This window comes from Schistocerca serialis, chromosome 7 (assembly GCF_023864345.2).
Source record: "Schistocerca serialis cubense isolate TAMUIC-IGC-003099 chromosome 7, iqSchSeri2.2, whole genome shotgun sequence".
Lineage (NCBI taxonomy): Eukaryota > Metazoa > Arthropoda > Insecta > Orthoptera > Acrididae > Schistocerca > Schistocerca serialis.
In genome coordinates, this window is record NC_064644.1 from 612639625 (window position 1) to 612662384 (window position 22760).

Below are 22760 nucleotides of genomic sequence, written 5' to 3' on the forward strand. Positions count from 1 at the left end.
ATGAAAGTTAATTAATTATAACAATTTTGTAATAACCTGTGTTTGCCAGACTATCTTTTTATTTTATTGTTGTAGGAAAGTTTTGGTAGAATGTAAATACTTTTGAATTAAAGGAGAATACTCATTGAAAAGCAGAAACATTGAGTCATCAATAGGCACACACACACACACACACACACAAAAAAAAGAAAACACGCTAGCTTATGTAGGAACCCTTTATTGAGCTACAGTAAAATACAAACAGAAAAACACACATACACATACTCTTGCATGGTACTGCTGGACCAACAGTGTCATTGCTGCATTTCAGAGGAGGACTACGTAGTGGTGGTGTTGTGTCAAGTGGGATGGGTAGAGGGAGACAGGTGGGAGGCAGGGAGAGGGATTAGGAGTGGTTGGTTAGCAGCTCAGAGGTAGGCAGCTGGTTTACCAGCCAGGAATGAGGAAGGGAGGGTGGCTAATACACAGGCAAAGCATGTGATGCACTGTTGTCAAAGCCAGTGTGGAGCAAAGTGCACTGGTGTCATTGGAATGTGATTTGGGAGTGTGCGACTGGACAGAGGATGGGGAAACTGTTGGATTGAGGGTGTGGGGGCAGTGGGTTACTGGAGATTTAGGCTGGGATCGTTATGAGAGCAAAGGATGTGTTGCAAGGATAACTCTCCTCTGAATAATTCAAAAAAGCTGATGGTGAGGGAAGGATATAATGATCCGGGTTGTGAAGCAGCCATTGAAAATGAGTATCTTGTGCTCAGCTGCATGTTGTGCCACCAGGTAGTCAACTTCGTTTGGTGATACCTAATCATAATGATGGACAGCTGGTTGGTAGTCATGCTGATATAAAAACTCTGCAGTTATGGGAGCAGAGTTTGTTTATGAAGTGTCTGGTTTCAAAGATGCCCAGCCTCTGATTAGGTAGGATAAGCATGAGACAGGGTTAGAGCAGGAAGTGCTGGGTGGGTGGATTTGACAGGTCTCATATCTTGGTCTATCACAGGCATACAGTCCCTGGGGCAAGGAGTTGGGAGTGGGAGTGGGAGCTGCATAGGAATGAACTAGATGTTTTTTTAGGTTGGGTAGGCAGTGGAATTCCACTATAGGTAATGTTGGAATGATCTTGGGTAGGCTATTCCTCATTTCAGGACAAGACAAGAGATAATCAAAGCCCTGACAAAGCATCTGGTTCAGTTGTTCCAGTCCAGGGTGGTACTGGGTGACAAGGGAGGCACTCCTTTGTAGCTGCTTCTTCAGAATGATGAGAGGATTGGGGTTTGTCTGAAAATATGGCACAGAAAATGTGTTTGTGGACTAGGTCTGGGGGATAGTGTCTGTGAAGACCTTCCTGAGACCTTCAGCATACTGGGTAAGTGAGTTCTTCCCCCTGCAGATACATCATCAATGGATGGCTAGGCTGTATTGGGGGGGGGGGATGTATTTTAGTGTGGAAGGAATGGCAGTTGTCAAAATGCAGGTACTGTTGGTGGTTAGTGCATTTAACATGGACATAGGTGTGGAGGTCAACGTCCATGAAGGTGTCATGCTGGGTTGAGGAGGACCAGGTGAAGCAGGTGGGAAAGATGGTGTTGAGGTTGTCAAGGAATGAGGAGACGATGACTTGTCCCTGAGTCCAGATCATGAAGGTATCATCATCAGCCAGCCTCAGTCACACTAGGAATTGGGAGTTTTGGGAGGCTAGGAATGGTCCATAACCAGGTTTGCATGGAGGGTGCCATGCAGGAGCCCATGGTTATGCCACAGATTTGTTTGTATACCTTTCCTTCAAAAGAAACATAGTTGTGAGTCAGGGTGTTGTTGGTAAGGTATATAAGGAATGAGGTGGTTGGTTTGGAACCTGAAGAATACTGGGGAAGATAGTATTTGATAGCGTCAAGGTCACAGGCTTTACATACAGATGTTGGTGTAAGGAGGTAGCATCAACAGCAACAATTAGAGGTGTAGGAGGTAAAACGGTGCAGATGGTTGGGAGACAGGGAAGGAAGTGGTTAATATCTTTAATGTGGAATGCTAGGTTTGGGGCAGTTGCTTGTGTTGTTTGGAGATGTTATTCAGCAAGAATGGAAATTCTTTCAGTGGGAGTACAATAGCCAGCTACAATGAATTGTCCAGGACTGTTGTGCTTGTGTCTATTGGGGAGCATGTAGAAGGTGGGTGTGCAGCATGTCATTGGGGTGAATGGAAAATGGACTCAGAGGGCAGGGGTTATGAGAAGGCTCTATGGATTTCAATGGGAGTTGACGGCTATATTGGACATCTGGGATGGGATCAATGTAGCAGAGCTTTTAGATGGAGGAGTCAGGCAGTTGGTGAAGGCCTTCTGCAAAATAGTCACCGTAACTCATTACGACAGTGACTAAACACATGGCATAACTTACACTTGACCAAATGTAACGAATTCCTTCTGACTGATTCACTTCCTAATTTGTGCTCTGTTATCCAGTTCCACTTGTTGTTGTTGTTGTGGTCTTCAGTCCTGAGACTGGTTTGATGCAGCTCTCCATGCCACTCTATCCTGTGCAAGCTTTTTCATCTCCCAGTACCTACTGCAACCTACATCCTTCTGAATCTGCTTAGTGTATTCATCTCTTGGTCTCCCTGTACGATTTTTACCCTCCACGCTGCCCTCCAATAATAAATTGGTGATCCCTTGATGCCTCAGAACATGTCCTACCAACCGATCCCTTCTTCTGGTCAAGTTGTGCCACAAACTTCTCTTCTCCCCAATCCTATTCAATACTTCCTCATTAGTTATGTGATCTACCCATCTAATCTTCAGCATTCTTCTGTAGCACCACATTTCGAAAGCTTCTATTCTCTTCTTGTCCAAACTATTTATCGTCCATGTTTCACTTCCATACATGGCTACACTCCATACGAATACTTTCAGAAATGACTTCCTGACACTTAAATCAATACTGGATGTTAACAAATTTCTCTTCTTCAGAAACGCTTTCCTTGCCATTGCCAGCCTACATTTTATATCCTCTCTACTTCGACCATCATCAGTTATTTTGCTCCCCAAATAGCAAAACTCTTTTACTACTTTAAGTGCCTCATTTCCTAATCTAATTCCCTCAGCATCACCCGACTTAATTAGACTACATTCCATCATCCTTGTTTTGCTTTTGTTGATGTTCATCTTATATCCTCCTTTCAAGACACTGTCCATTCCATTCAACTGCTCTTCCAAGTCCTTTGCTGTCTCTGACAGAATTACAATGTCATCGGCGAACCTCAAAGTTTTTATTTCTTCTCCATGAATTTTAATACCTACCCCGAATTTTTCTTTTGTTTCCTTTACTGCTTGCTCAATATACAGATTGAACAACATCGGGGAGAGGCTACAACCCTGTCTTACTCTCTTCCCAACCACTGCTTCCCTTTCATGTCCCTCGACTCTTATAACTGCCATCTGGTTTCTGTACAAATTGTAAATAACCTTTCGCTCCCTGTATTTTACCCCTGCCACCTTCAGAATTTGAAAGAGAGTATTCCAGTCAACATTGTCAAAAGCTTTCTCTAAGTCTACAAATGCTAGAAATGTAGGTTTGCCTTTCCTTAATCTTTCTTCTAAGATAAGTCGTAAGGTCAGTATTGCCTCACGTGTTCCAGTGTTTCTACGGAATCCAAACTGATCTTCCCCGAGGTTGGCTTCTACTAGTTTTTCCATTCGTCTGTAAAGAATTCGTGTTAGTATTTTGCAGCTGTGACTTATTAAGCTGATAGTTCGGTAATTTTCACATCTGTCAACACCTGCTTTCTTTGGGATTGGAATTATTATATTCTTCTTGAAGTCTGAGGGTATTTCGCCTGTTTCATACATCTTGCTCACCAGATGGTAGAGTTTTGTCAGGACTGGCTCTCCCACAGCCGTCAGTAGTTCCAATGGAATATTGTTTACTCCGGGGGCCTTGTTTCGACTCAGGTCTTTCAGTGCTCTGTCAAACTCTTCACGCAGTATCGTATCTCCCATTTCATCTTCATCTACATCCTCTTCCATTTCCATAATATTGTCCTCAAGTACATCGCCCTTGTATAGACCCTCAATATACTCCTTCCACCTTTCTGCTTTCCCTTCTTTGCTTTGAACTGGGTTTCCATCTGAGCTCTTGATATTCATACCAGTCGTTCTCTTATCTCCAAAGGTCTCTTTAATTTTCCTGTAGGCGGTATCTATCTTACCCCTAGTGAGATAGGCCTCTACATCCTTACATTTGTCCTCTAGCCATCCCTGCTTAGCCATTTTGCACTTCCTGTCGATCTCATTTTTGAGACGTTTGTATTCCTTTTTGCCTGTTTCACTTACTGCATTTTTATATTTTCTCCTTTCATCAATTAAATTAAATATTTCTTCTGTTACCCAAGGATTTCTACTAGCCCTCGTCTCTTTACCTACTTGATCCTCTGCTGCCTTCACTACTTCATCCCTCAAAGCTACCCATTCTTCTTCTACTGTATTTATTTCCTCCATTCCTATCAATTGCTCCCTTATGCTCTCCCTGAATCTCTGTACAACCTCTGGTTCTTTCAGTTTATCCAGGTCCCATCTCCTTAAATTCCTACCTTTTTGCAGTTTCTTCAGTTTTAATCTACAGGTCATAACCAATAGATTGTGGTCAGAGTCCACATCTGCCCCTGGAAATGTCTTACAATTTAAAACCTGGTTCCTAAATCTCTGTCTTACCATTATATAATCTATCTGATACCTTTTAGTATCTCCAGGGTTCTTCCATGTATACAACCTTCTTTCATGATTCTTAAACCAAGTGTTAGTTATGATTGTTTTGTGCTCTGTGCAAAATTCTACCAGGCAGCTTCCTCTTTCATTTCTGTCCCCCAATCCATATTCACCTACTATGTTTCCTTCTCTCCCTTTTCCTACACTCGAATTCCAGTCACCCATGACTATTAAATTTTCGTCTCCCTTCACAATCTGAATAATTTCTTTTATTTCATCATACATTTCTTCAATTTCTTCGTCATCTGCAGAGCTAGTTGGCATATAAACTTGTACTACTGTAGTAGGTGTGGGCTTCGTATCTATCTTGGCCACAATAATGCGTTCACTATGCTGTTTGTAGTAGGTTACTCGCATTCCTATTTTCCTATTCATTATTAAACCTACTCCTGCATTCCCCCTATTTGATTTTGTGTTTATAACCCTGTAGTCACCTGACCAGAAGTCTTGTTCCTCCTGCCACCGAACTTCACTAATTCCCACTATATCTAACTTCAACCTATCCATTTCCATTTTTAAATTTTCTAACCTACCTGCCCGATTAAGGGATCTGACATTCCACGCTCCGATCCCTAGAACGCCAGTTTTCTTTCTCCTGATAACGACATCCTCTTGAGTAGTCCCCGCCCGGAGATCCGAATGGGGGACTATTTTACCTCCGGAATATTTTACCCAAGAGGTCGCCATCATCATGTAATCATACAGTAAAGCTGCATACCCTCGGGAAAAATTACGGCTGTAGTTTCCCCTTGCTTTCAGCCGTTCGCAGTACCAGCACAGCAAGGCCGTTTTGGTTATTGTTACAAGGCCAGATCAGTCAATCATCCAGACTGTTGCCCTTGCAACTACTGAAAAGGCTGCTGCCCCTCTTCAGGAACCACACGTTTGTCTGGCCTCTCAACAGATACCCCTCCGTTGTGGTTGCACCTACAGTACGGCTATCTGTATCGCTGAGGCACGCAAGCCTCCCCACCAACGGCAAGGTCCATGGTTCATGGGGGGCAGTTCCACTTATAACCACCTAAAGTTTTTACTCATTTATTTCACACACTATTTCCCATTTCCTTAATACCATCCCTACCCCAATGAACACCTGCTCCATCTCACTGCACTATTCAAAGAAATAACCCTTTCCCTGGTCAAAATCCATTCCCACATCCTGTTTCTTAAATGTACCGTTTTCTGGATCCCATATAATGACAATCACCTCTTTAGACATTGCCAGTCCCTGTCCCCCATAAACTGGGTACTGCACCAATACCTTTCCATGGCACAAGCATCCCAGAACCACTTGTATTCCCTCCACAAGATGCTGTTATTGTGCAATCCTTGCTACATACACGACATCACCAAGATCGAAACCCTTGCACTCCAACACCTAGAGGAGCATTCCAGACACCACCTCCATAGATTGTCCAACCTGTTGGCATCCTATTCCCATATCAAGGCAGCACTATCTGTCAACATCATCCTGGTCACAGCGAACCACCTCGTCCAACCCTCATAGCTCTTAGTGACCTTTTAAATTTAGCACAGCCGCCAAACTGTGTTCCAACACTCCATTAAATCTAGAACCCAAGCAAACCCAAAACACTGTTGTTAACTTTTCCAACCTTGCCAAAGACATACTCCCTTTTTTCCAAAGCGTACAGTGGAAACACTTTTTTGCCACCAATCCCTCGAACAAAGTCACCATAATACCAAAATTGAACCCTGTCTCTCCCATACCATACCACCATCCAGCCATGACAGTCCCTGCTTCACACCTAACCATCTCCTGGTCACCTTCCAGGAACTCCATACTGCCAACTTTGAAAACAATCAATTATTGATAAAATTATTTAATTGGATAGATAAAAAATCTACTCACCAAATGTCTGCAGAACATACACATCAAAGACTGTTGTGAGTGGCAAGTGTTAGGAGCCAGGGGCTCCTTGTTCAGGGAGAAGGGCTGAAGGGGAAGGAAGAAGAGTGAAGGAAGGGGACTGGAGAGGTCTAGGAAAAGGGTTAGAGTTTGGGAAATTCACCCAGAACTGGGAGTCAGGGGAGACTTACCATACAAGATGAGAAGGAAAGACTGATGAAGACAACTGTCTTCCATGTGTGTGTTCTGCTGCCACTTGGTGAGCAGATTTTTTTATCCATCCAATTAAATAATTTGAATTAATAGAGGGAAACATTCCACATGGGAAAAATATACCTAAAAACAAAGATGATGTGACTTACCAAACGAAAGCGCTGGCACGTCGATAGACACACAAACAAACACAAACATACACACAAAATTCAAGCTTTCACAACAAACTGTTGTCTCATCAGGAAAGAGGGAAGGAGAGGGAAAGATGAAAGGATGTGGGTTTTAAGGGAGAGGGTAAGGAGTCATTCTGTTTGGATGGATATGTGTGTGCGCGTGAGTGTACACCCGTCCCTCCCTCCCTCCAAGGCAAGTCCCTCCGCCCCCAGGACCGGAACGACTCCCCACCCTCTCCCCCATCCGTCCACATCAAACCCACCAACAAGCAACAGTACCTCCATTATGACAGCTGCCACCCATTCCACATCAAACGGTCCCTTCCCTACAGCCTAGGTCTTCGTGGCAAACGAATCTGCTCCAGTCCGGAATCCCTGAACCATTACACCAACAACCTGACAACAGCTTTCGCATCCTGCAACTACCCTCCCGACCTGGTACAGAAGCAAATAACCAGAGCCACTTCCTCATCCTCTCAAACCCAGAACCTCCCACAGAAGAAACACAAAAGTGCCCCACTTGTGACAGGATACTTTCCGGGACTGGATCAGACTCTGAATGTGGCTCTCCAGCAGGGATACGACTTCCTCAAATCCTGCCCTGAAATGAGATCCATCCTTCATGAAATCCTCCCCACTCCACCAAGAGTGTCTTTCCGCCATCCACCTAACCTTCGTAACCTCTTAGTTCATCCCTATGAAATCCCCTAACCACCTTCCCTACCCTCTGGCTCCTACCCTTGTAACTGCCCCCGGTGTAAAACCTGTCCCATGCACCCTCCCACCACCACCTACTCCAGTCCTGTAACCCGGAAGGTGTACACGATCAAAGGCAGAGCCACGTGTGAAAGCACCCATGTGATTTACCAACTGACCTGCCTACACTGTGACGCATTCTATGTGGGAATGACCAGCAACAAACTGTCCATTAGCATGAATGGACACAGGCAGACAGTGTTTGTTGGTAATGAGGATCAACTTGTGGCTAAACATGCCTTGGTGCACGGCCAGCACATCTTGGCACAGTGTTACACCGTCCGGGTTATCTGGATACTTCCCACTAACACCAACCTATCCGAACTCCGGAGAGGGGAACTTGCTCTTCAATATATCCTCTCTTCCCGTTATCCACCAGGCCTCAATCTCCGCTAATTTCAAGTTGCCGCCACTCATACCTCACCTGTCTTTCAACAACATCTTTGCCTCTTTACTTCCACCTCGTCTGACATCTCTGCCCAAACTCTTTGCCTTTACAAATGTCTGCTTGTGTCTGTGTATGTGTGGATGGATGTGAGTGTGTGTGCGTGTGTGTGCCTGTCCTTTTTTCCCCCTAGGGTGGGTCGTTCCGCTTCCGGGATTGGAATGACTCCTTGCCCTCTCCCTTGGGACCCACATCCTTTCGTTTTTCCCTCTCCTTCCCTCTTTCCTGGTGGGGCAGCAGTTTGTTGCGGGAGCTTGAATTTTGTGTGTGTGTTTGTGTTTGTTTGTGTGTCTGTCGACGTGCTGGCAGGTCGATAGACACACAAACAAACACAAACATACACACAAAATTCAAGCTTTCGCAACAAACTGTTGCCTCATCAGGAAAGAGGGAAGGAGAGGGAAAAACGAAAGGATGTGGGTCCCAAGGGAGAGGGCAAGGAGTCATTCCAATCCCGGAAGCGGAACGACCCACCATACAGACACAAGCAGACAGACAGCAAATATGTCTGCTTGTGTCTGTATGTGTGGATGGATATGTGCGTGTGTACGAGTGTATACCTGTCCTTTCTTCCCCCTAAGGTAAGTCTTTCCGCTCCCGGGATTGGAATGACTCCTTACCCTCTCCCTTAAAACCCACTTCCTTTCGTCTTCCCCTCTCCTTCCCTCTTTCCTAATGAGGCAACAGTTTGTTGCGAAAGCTTGAATTTTGTGTGTATGTTTGTGTTTGTTTGTGTGTCTATCGACCTGCCAGTGCTTTTGTTCGGTAAGTCACCTCATCTTTGTTTTTATATCTATACAGTATTAATGATGCATGAAATATAAAAATATAAAATATTTCTAGCCATGTATATCAGCCATACATACCATTAAAATATTCTGATAAAAAATCGTTGTCAAGTTCAACATGCGAGTACATGGTACGTGCTGATAATACTCAGATTGCGTCAGGTATTTATACAAGAACCTAATGCCAGCAGAGGGCACTTTAGCTAGAGTACATAATAAACCAGAGTCTCCAATATAAAGATTAAAATGCAGTATGCACTGTCTTTAGTTAAAATTTTTCTTTGGTTAAATCAGCATCTGACATTAAAAACATATTTATATGCTGATATACTATATGTGAAATTGGAATCATACTTGAAATCCATAAAAAGCACAAATACTATACAATACAGCCCTTAGCCTGGTTAGGTAACATACAATCTTTTATGAATGCCAGTATAAAAAGTATAAAATAAAAAAGTCACAAAATCTTCTATACTTAAGAGATCAGTTAACAGTGAATGTAATCATAATACAATTAATAAAGTAGTGCCCCTTAATTAAAAATAGAAAATCTATAATCAATATTATATTAGAATGCGGTATCGATGGTGAATATGTCATGGCTTCCTGGTTTTCCTTGGCTGAGCTAGCGGAGGATGACCCAGTCTCCTCATTGCTGGTGGCTGGCACACGCCAATCTGCTGGGGTGCTCCATGCTATTCAAACTAGTGGGTCTCTGAATATATAAAAGTAAGCATTCAGGTTAAACTATTTCTGTCCATTCAGCAGTAATTCCGGTTGTTGTTTTCTGTGCACATAAATCTCCATTTCTTTGAGCAGATTCATTAACTGTCACTTTGACGTCCTATGCAACACTTTCATATTACTGTCTATATGTCCTACCGAATGTCTTTCTCTGTCCAAATGTGTACCAAAAGTGCTCTTATTTTGACTATACATATGTTCTCTAAAATGAGTATGGAAATTTCTTCCTGTCTGACCAATGTAAAATCTATGAGTCCTGGCAGCTAATCTTATAAACACCAGATCCCATATATTTATTGCTGTCATTGCCAACTTTGTGCCGTAACTTACGAGCAAGTGTACCTTTCTTTTGAAACCCAATTTTTATTTTCATTTTTCTGAAGTCTTGTGCAATTCTGTCAGAAAACACACCATTGAATGACAACCATAAACTTCTTGCCCTCTGGTTCTATTGGCTTTTTCCTGTAATAAAGTGTAAAGAAATCTGTGATCAAGATGGACTTGTGAAAATAAAAGTGCCATAAATAATTTTACCTCCAACTTGGCGTCAACATCCTTCCTGAGGTCACTTCATAAGAACACTAACTTTTCAGTGGAAGAAAGGACAGCCTTACACAACCTGAAATCGGATCCTGACCTATTTGTCCTCCCTGCAGACAAATGCTCCATAGGCACTTCCCAGAAACCTTTCCCTGAGTCCATCTCCATCCTCACCCCAATGACATCCCCCACAACCATCTTCTGCATGCTCCTCAAAATCTACAAACACTACAATCCTGTACATCCCATTACAGCTGGCTGTTGTGTTCCCACTGAAAGAATTTCCTCTCTTGGTGACAAGCACCTCCAAAGAACTGCCCAGAACCTAGCCTTCTATGTCAAAGATACTAAGCAACTCCTTCACTGACTCTCCACCACCCCAATGCCTTACCTCCTGGATCTCCACTCATTGCTGTTGATACCACCTCCCTATACTCCAACAATCCTCATGCCCATGGCATTGCCACTATCGAACACTACGTCTCTCAATGTCCTTCAGACTCCAAACCCACACCTCACTCCTTATTCACCTTACCAACTATAAAGTGACACAATTGCTTTCCATTTGAAGGGAATGTTACAAACGAATCTGTGTCACAGCCATGGGCACCTTCATGCCATTCTCTTGTGCCAGCTTGTTTACGGGCCATCTGGAGTAAACATCCCTAACCTGCCAAAGCTCCCAACCTTTAGTCTGGTTTAGGTTCACTTATATTTTCATGATGTGGACTCAGGGACAAGTCACCCTATCCTCATTCCTTGACAAACTTAATGCCTACTCTCCCATTCACTTCATCTGTGCTTCATCAACCTAACGTGCCATCGTCCTGGACGTTTACCACCTCCTCTCTGATTGCTCCATCCACACCTCTGTCCTGGTTAAATTTAGTAACCACCATTTTCACAACTGCCATCTCTTCCATACTAACACCCCCCTCCCCCTCCCCCCGCCCACCAACCCAGTATAGTGTAGCCACCCATGGACAATGTATCTGCAGGGATGAAAACTCCCTTACCCAGCTATGCTGATGGTTTCACGACGGCCTTGACAAACAAGCATTACATTACCCCCCCCACCGGACCTAGTCCACAAAAACAAACATTTCCTGTATTTCCTGTGCCAACGACCCCCAGTCCTTGCACCACCCACGAGAAACAGCTATGAAGAAATGCCTCCTAATCACCCAGTACCATCCTGGACTCAAACAGCTGAATCAGATTCTTCGTCAGGGCTTTGATTATCTCTTGTCATACCCTGAAATGAGGGATAGCTTATCCAAGGCCCTTCCTCCCCCACATGAAGTGGTGTTTCATCATCTGCCCAACCTACAAAATATCCTAGTCCATCCGTATACCACTCCCATTTCCACTGCTAAATCCTCACCACAGGGATCATATCCCTGTGAAAGACCAAGTTACAAGACCTACACAATCTACCCACCCAGCACTTCCTATTGAAGTCCTATCACAAGCTTATCCTACCCCCTCGAAAGCTCTGACAACTGTGAAAGCAGCCATATCATATGCAAACATTTCACAGTGTTTTATGTCACATGACTATCAACCAGCTGTCCATCAGGATGAATTGCCACTGCCAAACTGTTGTGCAGAATGAACTAAATAACCAGTGTCACAACATGTAGCTGAGCATGACATGCTCAATTTCAATGGCTGCAGATGATGTGACTTACCATACGAAAGCGCTGGCAGGTCAATAGAAACACAAACAGACACATACATACACACAAAATTCAAGCTTTCGCAACAAACTGTTGCCTCATCAGGAAAGAGGGAAGGAGAGGGAAAGACGAAAGGAAGTGGGTTTTAAGGGAGAGGGTAAGGAGTCATTCCAATCCTGGGAGCGAAAAGACTTACCTTAGGGGAAAAAAAGGACAGGTATACACTCGCACACACACACACACACACATATCCATCCACACATGTACAGACACAAGCAGACATATGGTAAGTCACATCATCTTTGTTTTTAAATATATTTTTCCCGCGTGGAATGTTTCCCTCTATTATATTGATATCATTAATTTGAAACCAACAATTACGTTTGTTATTGTCACTGTTGCATTTCAAATTCAACAAATAATTATTATGATAACTAGCAAGTTTTCTTTTTATGTGTGCCCATTGACAACTCTAAGCTTATTATTTAGTTACTTTGTTTAGTGTATGATCATGAGTGGAGGTTTGGCATTTCAAGTAGTTAAAAATGAATTTCTCTCATAAAGATACTGATTGGTGTATGTTTCAGCTTATTTCATATGGGCTATCAGTGGTTGGGAAGGGAGTGAGACAGGGTTGTAGCCTCCCCCTGATGTTATTCAATCTGTATATGGAGCAAGGAGTAAAGGAAACAAAAGAAAAATTCAGAGTATGTGTTACAATCCATGGAGAAGAAATAAAAACTTTGAGGTTCGCCGATGACATTGTAATTCTATCAGAGACAGCAAAGGACTTGGAAGAGCTGTTGAATGGAATGAACAGTGTCATGAAAGGAGGGTATAAGATAAACATCAACAAAAGCAAAACGAGGATAATGGAATGTAGTTGAATTAAGTCAGGTGATGCTGAGGGAATTAGATTAGGAAATGAGGCACTTAAAGTAGTAAAGGAGTTTTGCTATTTGGGGAGCAAAATAACTGATGATGGTCGAAGTAGAGAAGATATAAAATGTAGACTGGCAATGGCAAGGAGAGCGTTCTGAAGAAGAGAAATTTCTTAACATCGAGTATAGATTTAAGTGTCAGGAAGTCGTTTCTGAAAGTATTTGTATGGAGTGTAGCCATGTATGGAAGTGAAACGTGGATGATAAATAGTTTGGACAAGAAGAGAATAGAAACTTTCGAAATGTGGTGCTACAGGAGAATGCTGAAGATTAGATGGGTAGATCACATAACTAATGATGAAGTATTGAATAGAATTGGGGAGAAGAGGAGTTTGTGGCACAACTTTACAATTGAAGGGACCAGTTAGTAGGACATGTTCTGAGGCATCAAGGAATCACAAATTTCGCATTGGAGGGCAGTGTGGAGGGTAAAAATCGTAGAGGGAGACCACGAGATGAATACATTAATTAGGTTGCAGTAAGTACTGGGAGATGAAGAAGCTTGCACAGCATAGGGTAGCATGGAGAGCTGCATCAAACCAGTCTCAGGACTGAAGACCAGAACAACAACAACAAGAACAACAATCAGTGACCAAGGGAAGAAACTTTTTATGTTTCAATTACTGTAATTTTGTAAGTAAAGTTCCCATATCAGTGCTTAAGACATTTACTGAGTGTTATGACAGCTGTTTCAGAAGAATTCCATTTTCAAGGATGTCTACATTGTCCCGATGTATATATAACATGTATATATGTGTGTATATATAACATCTGTACGTGATGAATGTTTTAGTTAAATTGCAAGTGAAATTCTAAAATATTGATTTCATATCAATTTTGTACCATTTTATACAGTTTGCCATAATATTTTGATATAATATTGCAGATATATCCTGTGATTTTTATGGCTCATGCCATAGATGTTTCATATTTACATAGTAAATATAAAATAAAAATAAAAAATAAATATATATTCTGTTACTACATAAAATAAAACATCTGTTGTGTGAACTGTCAAAAATTACAGGAAATATCTACAGTATTATATCAAAATATTATGCCACACTGTATAAAACAGCACAAAATCAACTTGAATTTGATATTTTAGAATGTCACATGAAATATAACTAAAAGAGTCACCAGGTACAGTCACAGTAGGTCTTATATATACATCAGGACAATGTAGTTGTACCTGAAAATGGAAATCTTGCAAAACAGCTGTTGTAATACTCAATAAATGTTTTAAGCAGTGATACTGGAACTTTATTTACAATGTCCTCTTGAGATATATATTTCACTGCAGGCACAATCGTAAAGAAACTTATAGTAATTTTGTTATTATTTTAGTTAAAATTAATGAGCATGGTGATAGTAGTTAAATTTTTCAACATATCTGTTTTGCAGGCTTGCATACTGATGAATAACATACAGCAACTGCGTGTACAACTAGAAAAAATGTTTGAATCAATGGGAGGTGAAAAACTTGAAGAAGATGCAGCCAACATTTTAAAAGAGTTGCAACAAAATCTAAACTCTGCTTTGGATGATCTGGCAGTGCTTTTTGCAACAAGGTAAAATTTTGTATTATGTCTAAGCAAGAGAAATATAAGGAGAAATGTTCAGTAAAGTTTACCATAAAATGCTATTATAATTTTTGTATCAACAAAGTACTGAGAAAATTTGTGATGGAACAGAAGTTGGACGAGGGAAGAGATTTTCAAAGCATAATGTTGTGGGCATCAAAAAATGCAGGAAAGAATCAGAAATACCATCTCTTTGAGGTTGCATACCTAGTTGCTATGCCCAGTGCTCTTGTCCACTTTAAATCACCATAAAATACATTTTTAATGATTTCTCTTTTCTGTGATACCTCTTATACCAAATTATATTTAATAAGCTGATTAAAATGCTCTTATTCATTAACTTTAGAAGTTATGACAAGAAATATAAAACAATTGGTGATGCATTGTACACACACACACACACACACACACACACACACACACACACACACACACAATCAACAACACATTTATGATTAAAGCATAATTGAATTGGTGCCTTTGCCATGAAAGTCTAGGGGAAGATAATAGGAAAACATCAGTAGGAGAGTAACAGTTTGAATTTATGCCAGGAAAAGGGACAGCATAAGCAATCTTCACACTCTACCAGCTTTTAGAAAAACAACAATTGAAGACTCATAAATTACATGAGGTCTTTATAAATCTAGAGAAAACATGTAATAGAGTGCCTTGGCAACAAATTTGGAGATAATACCAGAGTTGTATTATGTCCTGTACAAGATATATATGAAAATGCAGGAACAAGGATAAGAAGGAGCATTGGCATGACAGAGTGGATACCAATTTGCATAGTCTTGTATCAGAGATCTCCGCTCAGTCCCTGCAACTGTGATCTGGTTATCAATGCCCCATCAGGAGGAATTTGAGATCAAGCCCCTTGCTTCATGCTATTTAGCTACAGTAAAAATGATTAGGAGTACAAACTGGAAGACTGGAGGTAAGCACTGGAAGACATGGACTTAAAATAACCAGAAGGTAAATAGAGTATTTAATCCTCAGAAATGAGGAAGGTGACAGCCCTAATGAATGGGGAAAGCCTGAAGAGGGTAGGGCACTTCAGATATCTTAATCGACTGTGGCAAGTAATAGAAATTTGGATTCTGAGATAGATCACAGAGTGCAAAGAGGATAGAGGAATTAGAAAAGGATGCCTGAAATATCGTGTCAAAATTATAAATTTCAAAGTCAAGGGGATGACTTGTAAGGCCAGCATTATTGCATGGAATGGGGACATGGGCCACAGTGGAGAACCAGTGGAATGAGCTAGATGTATTTGAGATGAAGATGTTGAGGTACATGTGAGGAGTCAGCAGAATGGATTGAGTTCCATTTAAGAAAATCCAAGAAACTGTAAAAGTTGTTTAAGTGCACAGAAGACTTCACAGAAAGAATAAAGCTGCAGCAGAGGTGGATGGACTGCATCTGAGAGGAACAGATGGAAAAACAACTGACAGCGTATGACAGGCTGGATCAGGAAAAGTGGAAGAAACTTGTTAGACCTGTTAACCCTGTGCAAGGAAAGAAAAGATGGAGGAAAAGGAGGAGGAGGATAACAGGAATAGGTGGATCTCAAAATATAAGAAGGTTTAGGAAGTCAGATTTCTAGGAACTTAGAATTTGCAACAAAGAATTTAATAAAAACGTAGGTTCTGACCAGCTTGTTATAGAGGTTTGTTTGTGGGAAAGGGGTAGGGAAGCTCTTCTAGGCAGTCTAAATAGGATGTTAGGTAGAGTGCACTTCAGTTCTGTGCATTATGTCAACAATATCATAACTGTGCCAAAGAAGTTGGTTATTGCAGTCTGTATGGGCACAGGACAGTAATGAGAGGTTCACTCCTTTGTAATTTTTCAGAAGAGTCAATAATGCTAGAGCTGGATGTGATATTACTTTATGTTGGTTGGCTCATTGTGTGCTGTAATATGGAGTTGGCCTTTACTGAAATTAAGCTAAGAGACTCCAAGATCCCCAACAGTTCAGTTTCACAATTGGTTCCTATAATAAGAATATCCTCATTGTATCAAAATCACACAGGAGATAGAGTGTCAGAAATTCCAAGTACATACCCTCCAAGTGTTGCACACTGGTTCCTATGGCCATTACAGTGATCTCTTTATATATCTGACCTTCAAATGTGAAGCAATTTCCCCAATTGTTGGATTGGAGGAATGGACCAGTACCATGGCCACTACATTCTCCTGACCTCACTGTTATAGAATTCTTTTTGTTGAGTGAGATTGGTGGAATAGAATGAACAGTTGTGTTAAACACACAAATATTTATTGAAAGAAACACCAATAAAAGAGAGAAACTAAATACACTTTTAAGAAAACAGAAGCTTTTTCACTTTTCATTGCCATTTTAAGTAACAGCATTGTTAAAGAAAATCTGTTCACAAAAGCAGAACATATAAGAGCTATTATCGAAAAGTAAACTGTAATCATGTGTATCATTTTCAACTGTCTCATTGTGTAACATTTTATCACATTGATATTCACAAATATTCTGTTTTAGTGGTTTTGTTAAGAATTCTGCTTTTATTTTTATCCTTTGAAATGTACTGAATGTAACATGTACCATCAGTTACTTTCTCTCAGATGAAATGTTGCTTGGTGGAAATATGTTTTGTTCTTGATTTATCTCTATGATTCTTGGAGTGTATAATTGTTACTTGAATATCACACTGCACAAGTGTTGACTATCCAATCATTTCTTTCAGGTCAAGCTTCTTTGTAACTCTCTCATCCATACTACCTCCTTTGTGCAGGCTACTGCTGTTTCTATCATGCTCAATGCAATTTCATTTCATACTCTTATACTATATTGGAAATCCCACCAATATTATCACATATCCAGTACTACTTTTATGAGCATCTATACAAGTAGCCCAATTATCATCAGCAAATGTTACAAGTATTTGACCAATGGGATAATATTTTAATTTGTAATGTGCTGTTTCCTTCACTTACATAAGAACCCTTTTTGCTGCATTCCTATGATTCACATTACATTTTGAACAATATTTTGAGAACTTTGGCACCAAGAAAGCTATGTCTGGTCAAGGCGTTTGTGGAAGGTAAGGGAATCTACCAATAAGCTCACTATATGGAAGCTTTTTTTACTTCATTATCACACGTCGCATCAAGGAAATTTGGTTTAGTATCCACTAGTTCCTTGGCTCCCTTAACATTCTCTGCCAAGTTGTTAATTCACATACTACCTCTGAGAATGATTAATTTTTCCATATTTGTTGTTTTCAAATTTCACTTCTAACATGTGTGATGCAAGCTCATGTGCTTGATTTTAAAACAACAATCTCAAAGATTTTTTACCTTTTGCATTTCCTTCTCATCCTGTATGGTAAGTCTCCCCTAACCCGCAGTTGTGGGTGACTTTCCCAAAATCTACCCCTTTTCCTAGACTTCTCCAGTCCTTTTCCTTCACCCCTCTTCCTTCCCCTTCAACCCTTCTGCATGAAGAAGGAGTCACTGGCTCGCAAAGCTTGCCAATTACAACCGTCTTTTATGTGTGTGTTCTGCCACTGCTTGCTGAGTAGACTTTTTATCTACCCAGTTAAATAATTCTGTCAATAATTGAGTGTTTTGTTGTTATATTTTCCTTTAATTGGCTATGCAATATGCACTCTTCACATCATACTGATTGATATGCCACTTTTTCGCAACACTAACTGCTAGCAGTAAACAAGTTATTTCAAAATTTGAAACAGGAACATAAATCTCATTATCGTCTATGCCTTGTACTTTGTGACTAAACAAGCTTTAAAGATTGATTTCTCACCAATTGTCTTCTTTTTCAATTTCCATCTGTCCTTACTGTAGTTACACCAGATGATAGCTTGACCAATTCCCATGCATCCCAATACACCAAGGAGTTAATGCCTTCAATCATTGCAACTATCCATTCAGTATCTTATCAGAATTAAATGTTGCATGACACAATAGTGGTTCATTGTACCTTCCTCACACATAATTTGTTTGTGCATCTTCAGTATAAGCTTTCTCTTTTGAACAAAGCATCACTGGATGACATTTAGTTAGTCTCATTTTTCCTTTTGTTATATTCTTTCTTTTAGTGTGCAACATTGTTGCAAAGTTACAGTGTGTTCCACTGTTTCCCTATAACCTTCAATTAATAGAAACATTTTTTCCAAATTCTCCTCCTGATCTGAAAATCCACAAAATTCCTCTTTAGTGCTCAAATGTTCTATTTACTTCTTCGCAGCATCAATACTTGAAACTGGTAGTGCCCCATCATTGCACAGTTCAATAAAGTCTTTCTGTCCTCTATTTCAATTGAGATTTTGCCTATTTGTTACATGATTTCTTATGTGTGCCATTGGTGTACACCATCTCATCCCAAGAAATATTTAGTAACTTTCTTCCTAGCAACTGTGAGCTTACATATTCAATAATCTTGTATTGAGGCATTCAGATATATCATTTTTCTGTAGTGTATATATCATAGTTACTTTATGCCAAATTTCTTAAGACTTACAGAACTGCAACTATTTGTGCGAACAGAATGGTAGGCCATCATGAGTGCAGATTCTCTTTGAAGTATTTACTGATTTGATTTCCCATTGGAGTCAACCATTTCTTGAATTCTTCAAATACATCTTACTTATTTGTGAAGAAATATACAAATATGTATCTGCTTGCATCATTCATGATGTTTAATTAAAGATCTATTGCCTCCCAAACTTGGAACATCAGTAGGTCCCATGAGATCACTATGAACAAGCTCTAAATTGGTTGTTCATTCCTTTGAATTTTGTGATACAGTTTTCAGAAACAGACCTTGTGTCAAATGATAATTAAATCAAAGCCCTTAGCTGCTGACAGGTGTTGTTGGTATACATCAATGGGGACAGCTGAAAATGTGTCCCCTGACCAGGACTCGAACCTGGGACCTCCTGCTTACATGGCAGACGCTCTATCCATCTGAGCCACCAAGGGAACAGAGGATAGCGCGACTGCAGGGACTTATCCCTTGCACACTTCCCATGAGACCCACATTCCCAACTGTCCATAGCCTACATTCATAGTGTTTCTAATAGATATTTGCCCATTCACTCATTACTCGTGCCAGACTGAGTGGACGAATCCCGTAAGAATTCAGGCAAAGCGTGCGCATTCACACAGAAGAAGATCAGTGTCCGGGTAGCCTTTATCTGTATGAAGATGGTATCTGTTCCCGAAAGAACAGATACCATTGATGACTGTACAGCTTGTCTAGAATGAAATGATAATTAAATCAAAACCCTTAGCTGCCAACACCTGTCAGCAGCTAAGGGTTTTGATTTAATAATCATTTCATTCTAGAGAAGCTGCACAGTCGTCAACGGTATCTGTTCTTTCGAGAACAGATACCATCTTCATATAGACCTTGCGTCAGTTTACTCATCAGATAGCCATCGCACAGATTTATTTCACCTTTTTCACAGTCTCATCCCAGGACTGCATCCTTTTACATCAGATTGTTGATTGCACTCTTACTGACGTGTCATTTCACAATGCCAAAGATCTGGTGATTTTGTGTTAAATCCACTGTTTCTCAGTATATTTATTGAACTTGTATCATCTGCTCATGTCTTCATATTATATATAAATATACATACAGCAGCATGTGTATATGTATGTCCTGCATGAAGGTTAAAAAATGGGTGTCAGTACTCTGGTGGTTAGTACCTCCAACATCGCATAGGAGCTGAGATATGGGCAAAAACGTGTTGGTTTAGTACCTGGAATGTAGGCAGTCCTGCACAACATGCGTGTTGTGTGGGAGTATCATCAACCTGTTTTGCTGTGGATGGACACGGCTTGTAGAAGGATGGGATGGGCAGAGGAAGGTTTAGATGGAGGAGGGAGGACAGGGGAGAACGGATAGGAAGAGAGGGGATGATAGAGAAATGGGGGTAGACAGAGAGATTGTGGGAAAAGGAGAAGGGCAGAGAGATTTGGGGGGGGGGGGGGCAGGAGGAAGTAGGTTGGGAGAGTAGGACACAGGAGGAGACAGATGGATAGAGGTCTGGGAGATAGAGGGAGGACAGATATGGACAGATAGTGAGGGTAGTGTGTGTTTTGTGTGTGTAGTATTGGCATGCCTTGCAAAGGCTTCATGTGTGGATGGGCACAGTTGATCAGAGATAGAGATTGGAGGAGAAGATGGATAATGAGAGATTGGGGAGGGTGAGGTGGACAGAGAAAGGGAGAGGAGAAGATGGACAGAAATGGGGAGGAGAGGAAGGACATAGGGGGATGATGAGGTGGAAAGTGAGAGAAAGGAAGAAAACAGACAGAGAGGGTGAGGAGATGGACAGAGAGAGGGGGAGGAAGATATGTACAAAGAGGTGGGAAGGAGGGGATGGGCAGAGAGGGAGGGGGGAGGAGGAAATGGACAAGAGAGAGAAAGAAGCAGGAGTGCAGAAGGCAGGTAGAATGTGTAGTGGGCAGGCTCTTTGCTGATAATTATCTTTGCTCTCACATTAACCTTCTCCACAGCTTTGGTTTCTCTGATATCACATAGAGTTAGGTTTCCAACTAAAATATTTTTTATCAACAACTGAAAAATAATTTTCTTTTGGAACTGTGTGCTGAGTTGCTCTAGAATCCAGTATCCAATTGTCTCTATTCAATGTAACATTTTTACTAACAGCACCTTGTTTCTTTTACTATCTTTTAAAATTCCTTTTTTCAGAGCAATTTCTGGACATGTGAACAAGTTTGTGATAGTTGTAACAAACAAAAGTATGATTTTTGTGTTGCATGTTTCTTATTTTGTTACCGTCTCTTCTCACGTTGTTCAGTAAATGGTGCTTTCCAGCACCTTTAACTGCTGATATCAAGGACATTGCAGAATGTTCATTTTCATTATAGTCATGACACCTGGCATCTTCAGCAAGCAAACACCATTCAGTTGTAGCACTCTTGAAATCATTATATGGACAATTTCACAAAACTGTAACTACTGCATCCCATTCGTCTGGAGGTTCACATAGAATAGTCATTGTTAGAACTCTATCTTCAGTTTTGTTAGATCAGCTGCACTTTATTTTATAAGTCATAGAATATTTTCCATAGATTCATGATTTTTCATTTGTAGGAAATATAATTTCTGTATAAGTTACACAGTGTGACACAGGCTGTCCTTTGGAGCATATAATTCTTGAAGATCTTCTTGGATTGTTTGGTATTTGCTAAATTTTATTCACAAATCAGTGTCTATTAGTATCATTTTCATTTTGTATGACCAACAGGTGTAATTCTCTCCATTTTGTTCGTCAGTACTGTGTCCGTTCACCGTCAGCTCTATATATTTCACATATTGTCCTACTGTTCTTAAAGGAAAATGTTTTCTTTCACTTGAAATTCACAAATACAGCATCAGTTAACATTTTATAAATGCATCACACAAAAATACTTGGACAGTTTCAGCAAATGTCTCATCTTTCCCACAAATGCAATGTTTAGATTGGCTAATTGACACTAATACAGTTGCCTGTTTCTTTATTAACATTCCTGGGCCTATAACCACTGTAGGAGTAAAATAAACAGTCATATTACACACATTAATATTTAGTGAACAGAAAGCAGCATACACTATTAAAGCAGAGAAACTAACTGCACTTTTTAACAGAACAAGTCTTCTTGATTTTTCATTGCCTTTCTAAGTGGCAACAATATCAAATTTAATTCAGTCATAAAAAATGGAACAAATAAAGGAGCTTTTATCTAAATACCTAACTTTATCTCTCAGCAGAGATGAAATGTTTGGGTATGAGACACTGATAGACACTCCAGAAGTCCTGGTTGCTCCTTGGCTGAAGATATTATTTGTGAAACACCTGGTTGTTTTGAGTATGCTAGACAGTCATTAGCATGCAGATGCCAGTTGTGCATTAATGCAAACAGATGACATTTTCAGCAACATCTATAAAACAATATTTATCACATGACAGTCTGAACATTCTGAAGATCACTAGCTTTGGAACCTTCATGGGTCTTTAACGGGAAAAGGGTACACCTGTGATATTTTATATTTTGTAAAGAAAGTGTTTCTGTTAAAGCTCTCTAAACTTTGTAAAATATTGTATAAAATGTTTTTTTACACCCTGCATATGTGGGGTATATTAATATGTAGGGTGGGCATCAGTGGTAAGTAGCAAGGTGTCTGGGGGAAGTGGAACAGTCATAAATTTTAGACAGTACAATAAGTGACTGTTGCCCTTAGTGTGTAGATGTAGATGCACCATAG

At 40.6% G+C, this 22760-nt stretch overlaps 1 protein-coding gene and 1 non-coding gene across 2 annotated transcripts in view; one reads left to right on the plus strand and one right to left on the minus strand.

Annotated features, from left to right (window-relative positions):
* Positions 1 to 22760, plus strand: part of LOC126413295 (uncharacterized) — a 640882-nt gene that overhangs the window by 505529 nt on the left and 112593 nt on the right. Inside the window, exon 23 of the mRNA XM_050083195.1 lies at positions 14310 to 14476. Coding sequence (XP_049939152.1) covers positions 14310 to 14476 — 167 coding nt within the window. The remainder of the gene's footprint in view (positions 1 to 14309; positions 14477 to 22760) is intronic.
* On the minus strand, positions 19389 to 19462 carry Trnat-ugu (transfer RNA threonine (anticodon UGU)). Its single transcript has one exon. It is a non-coding gene; the product is annotated as a tRNA-Thr (tRNA).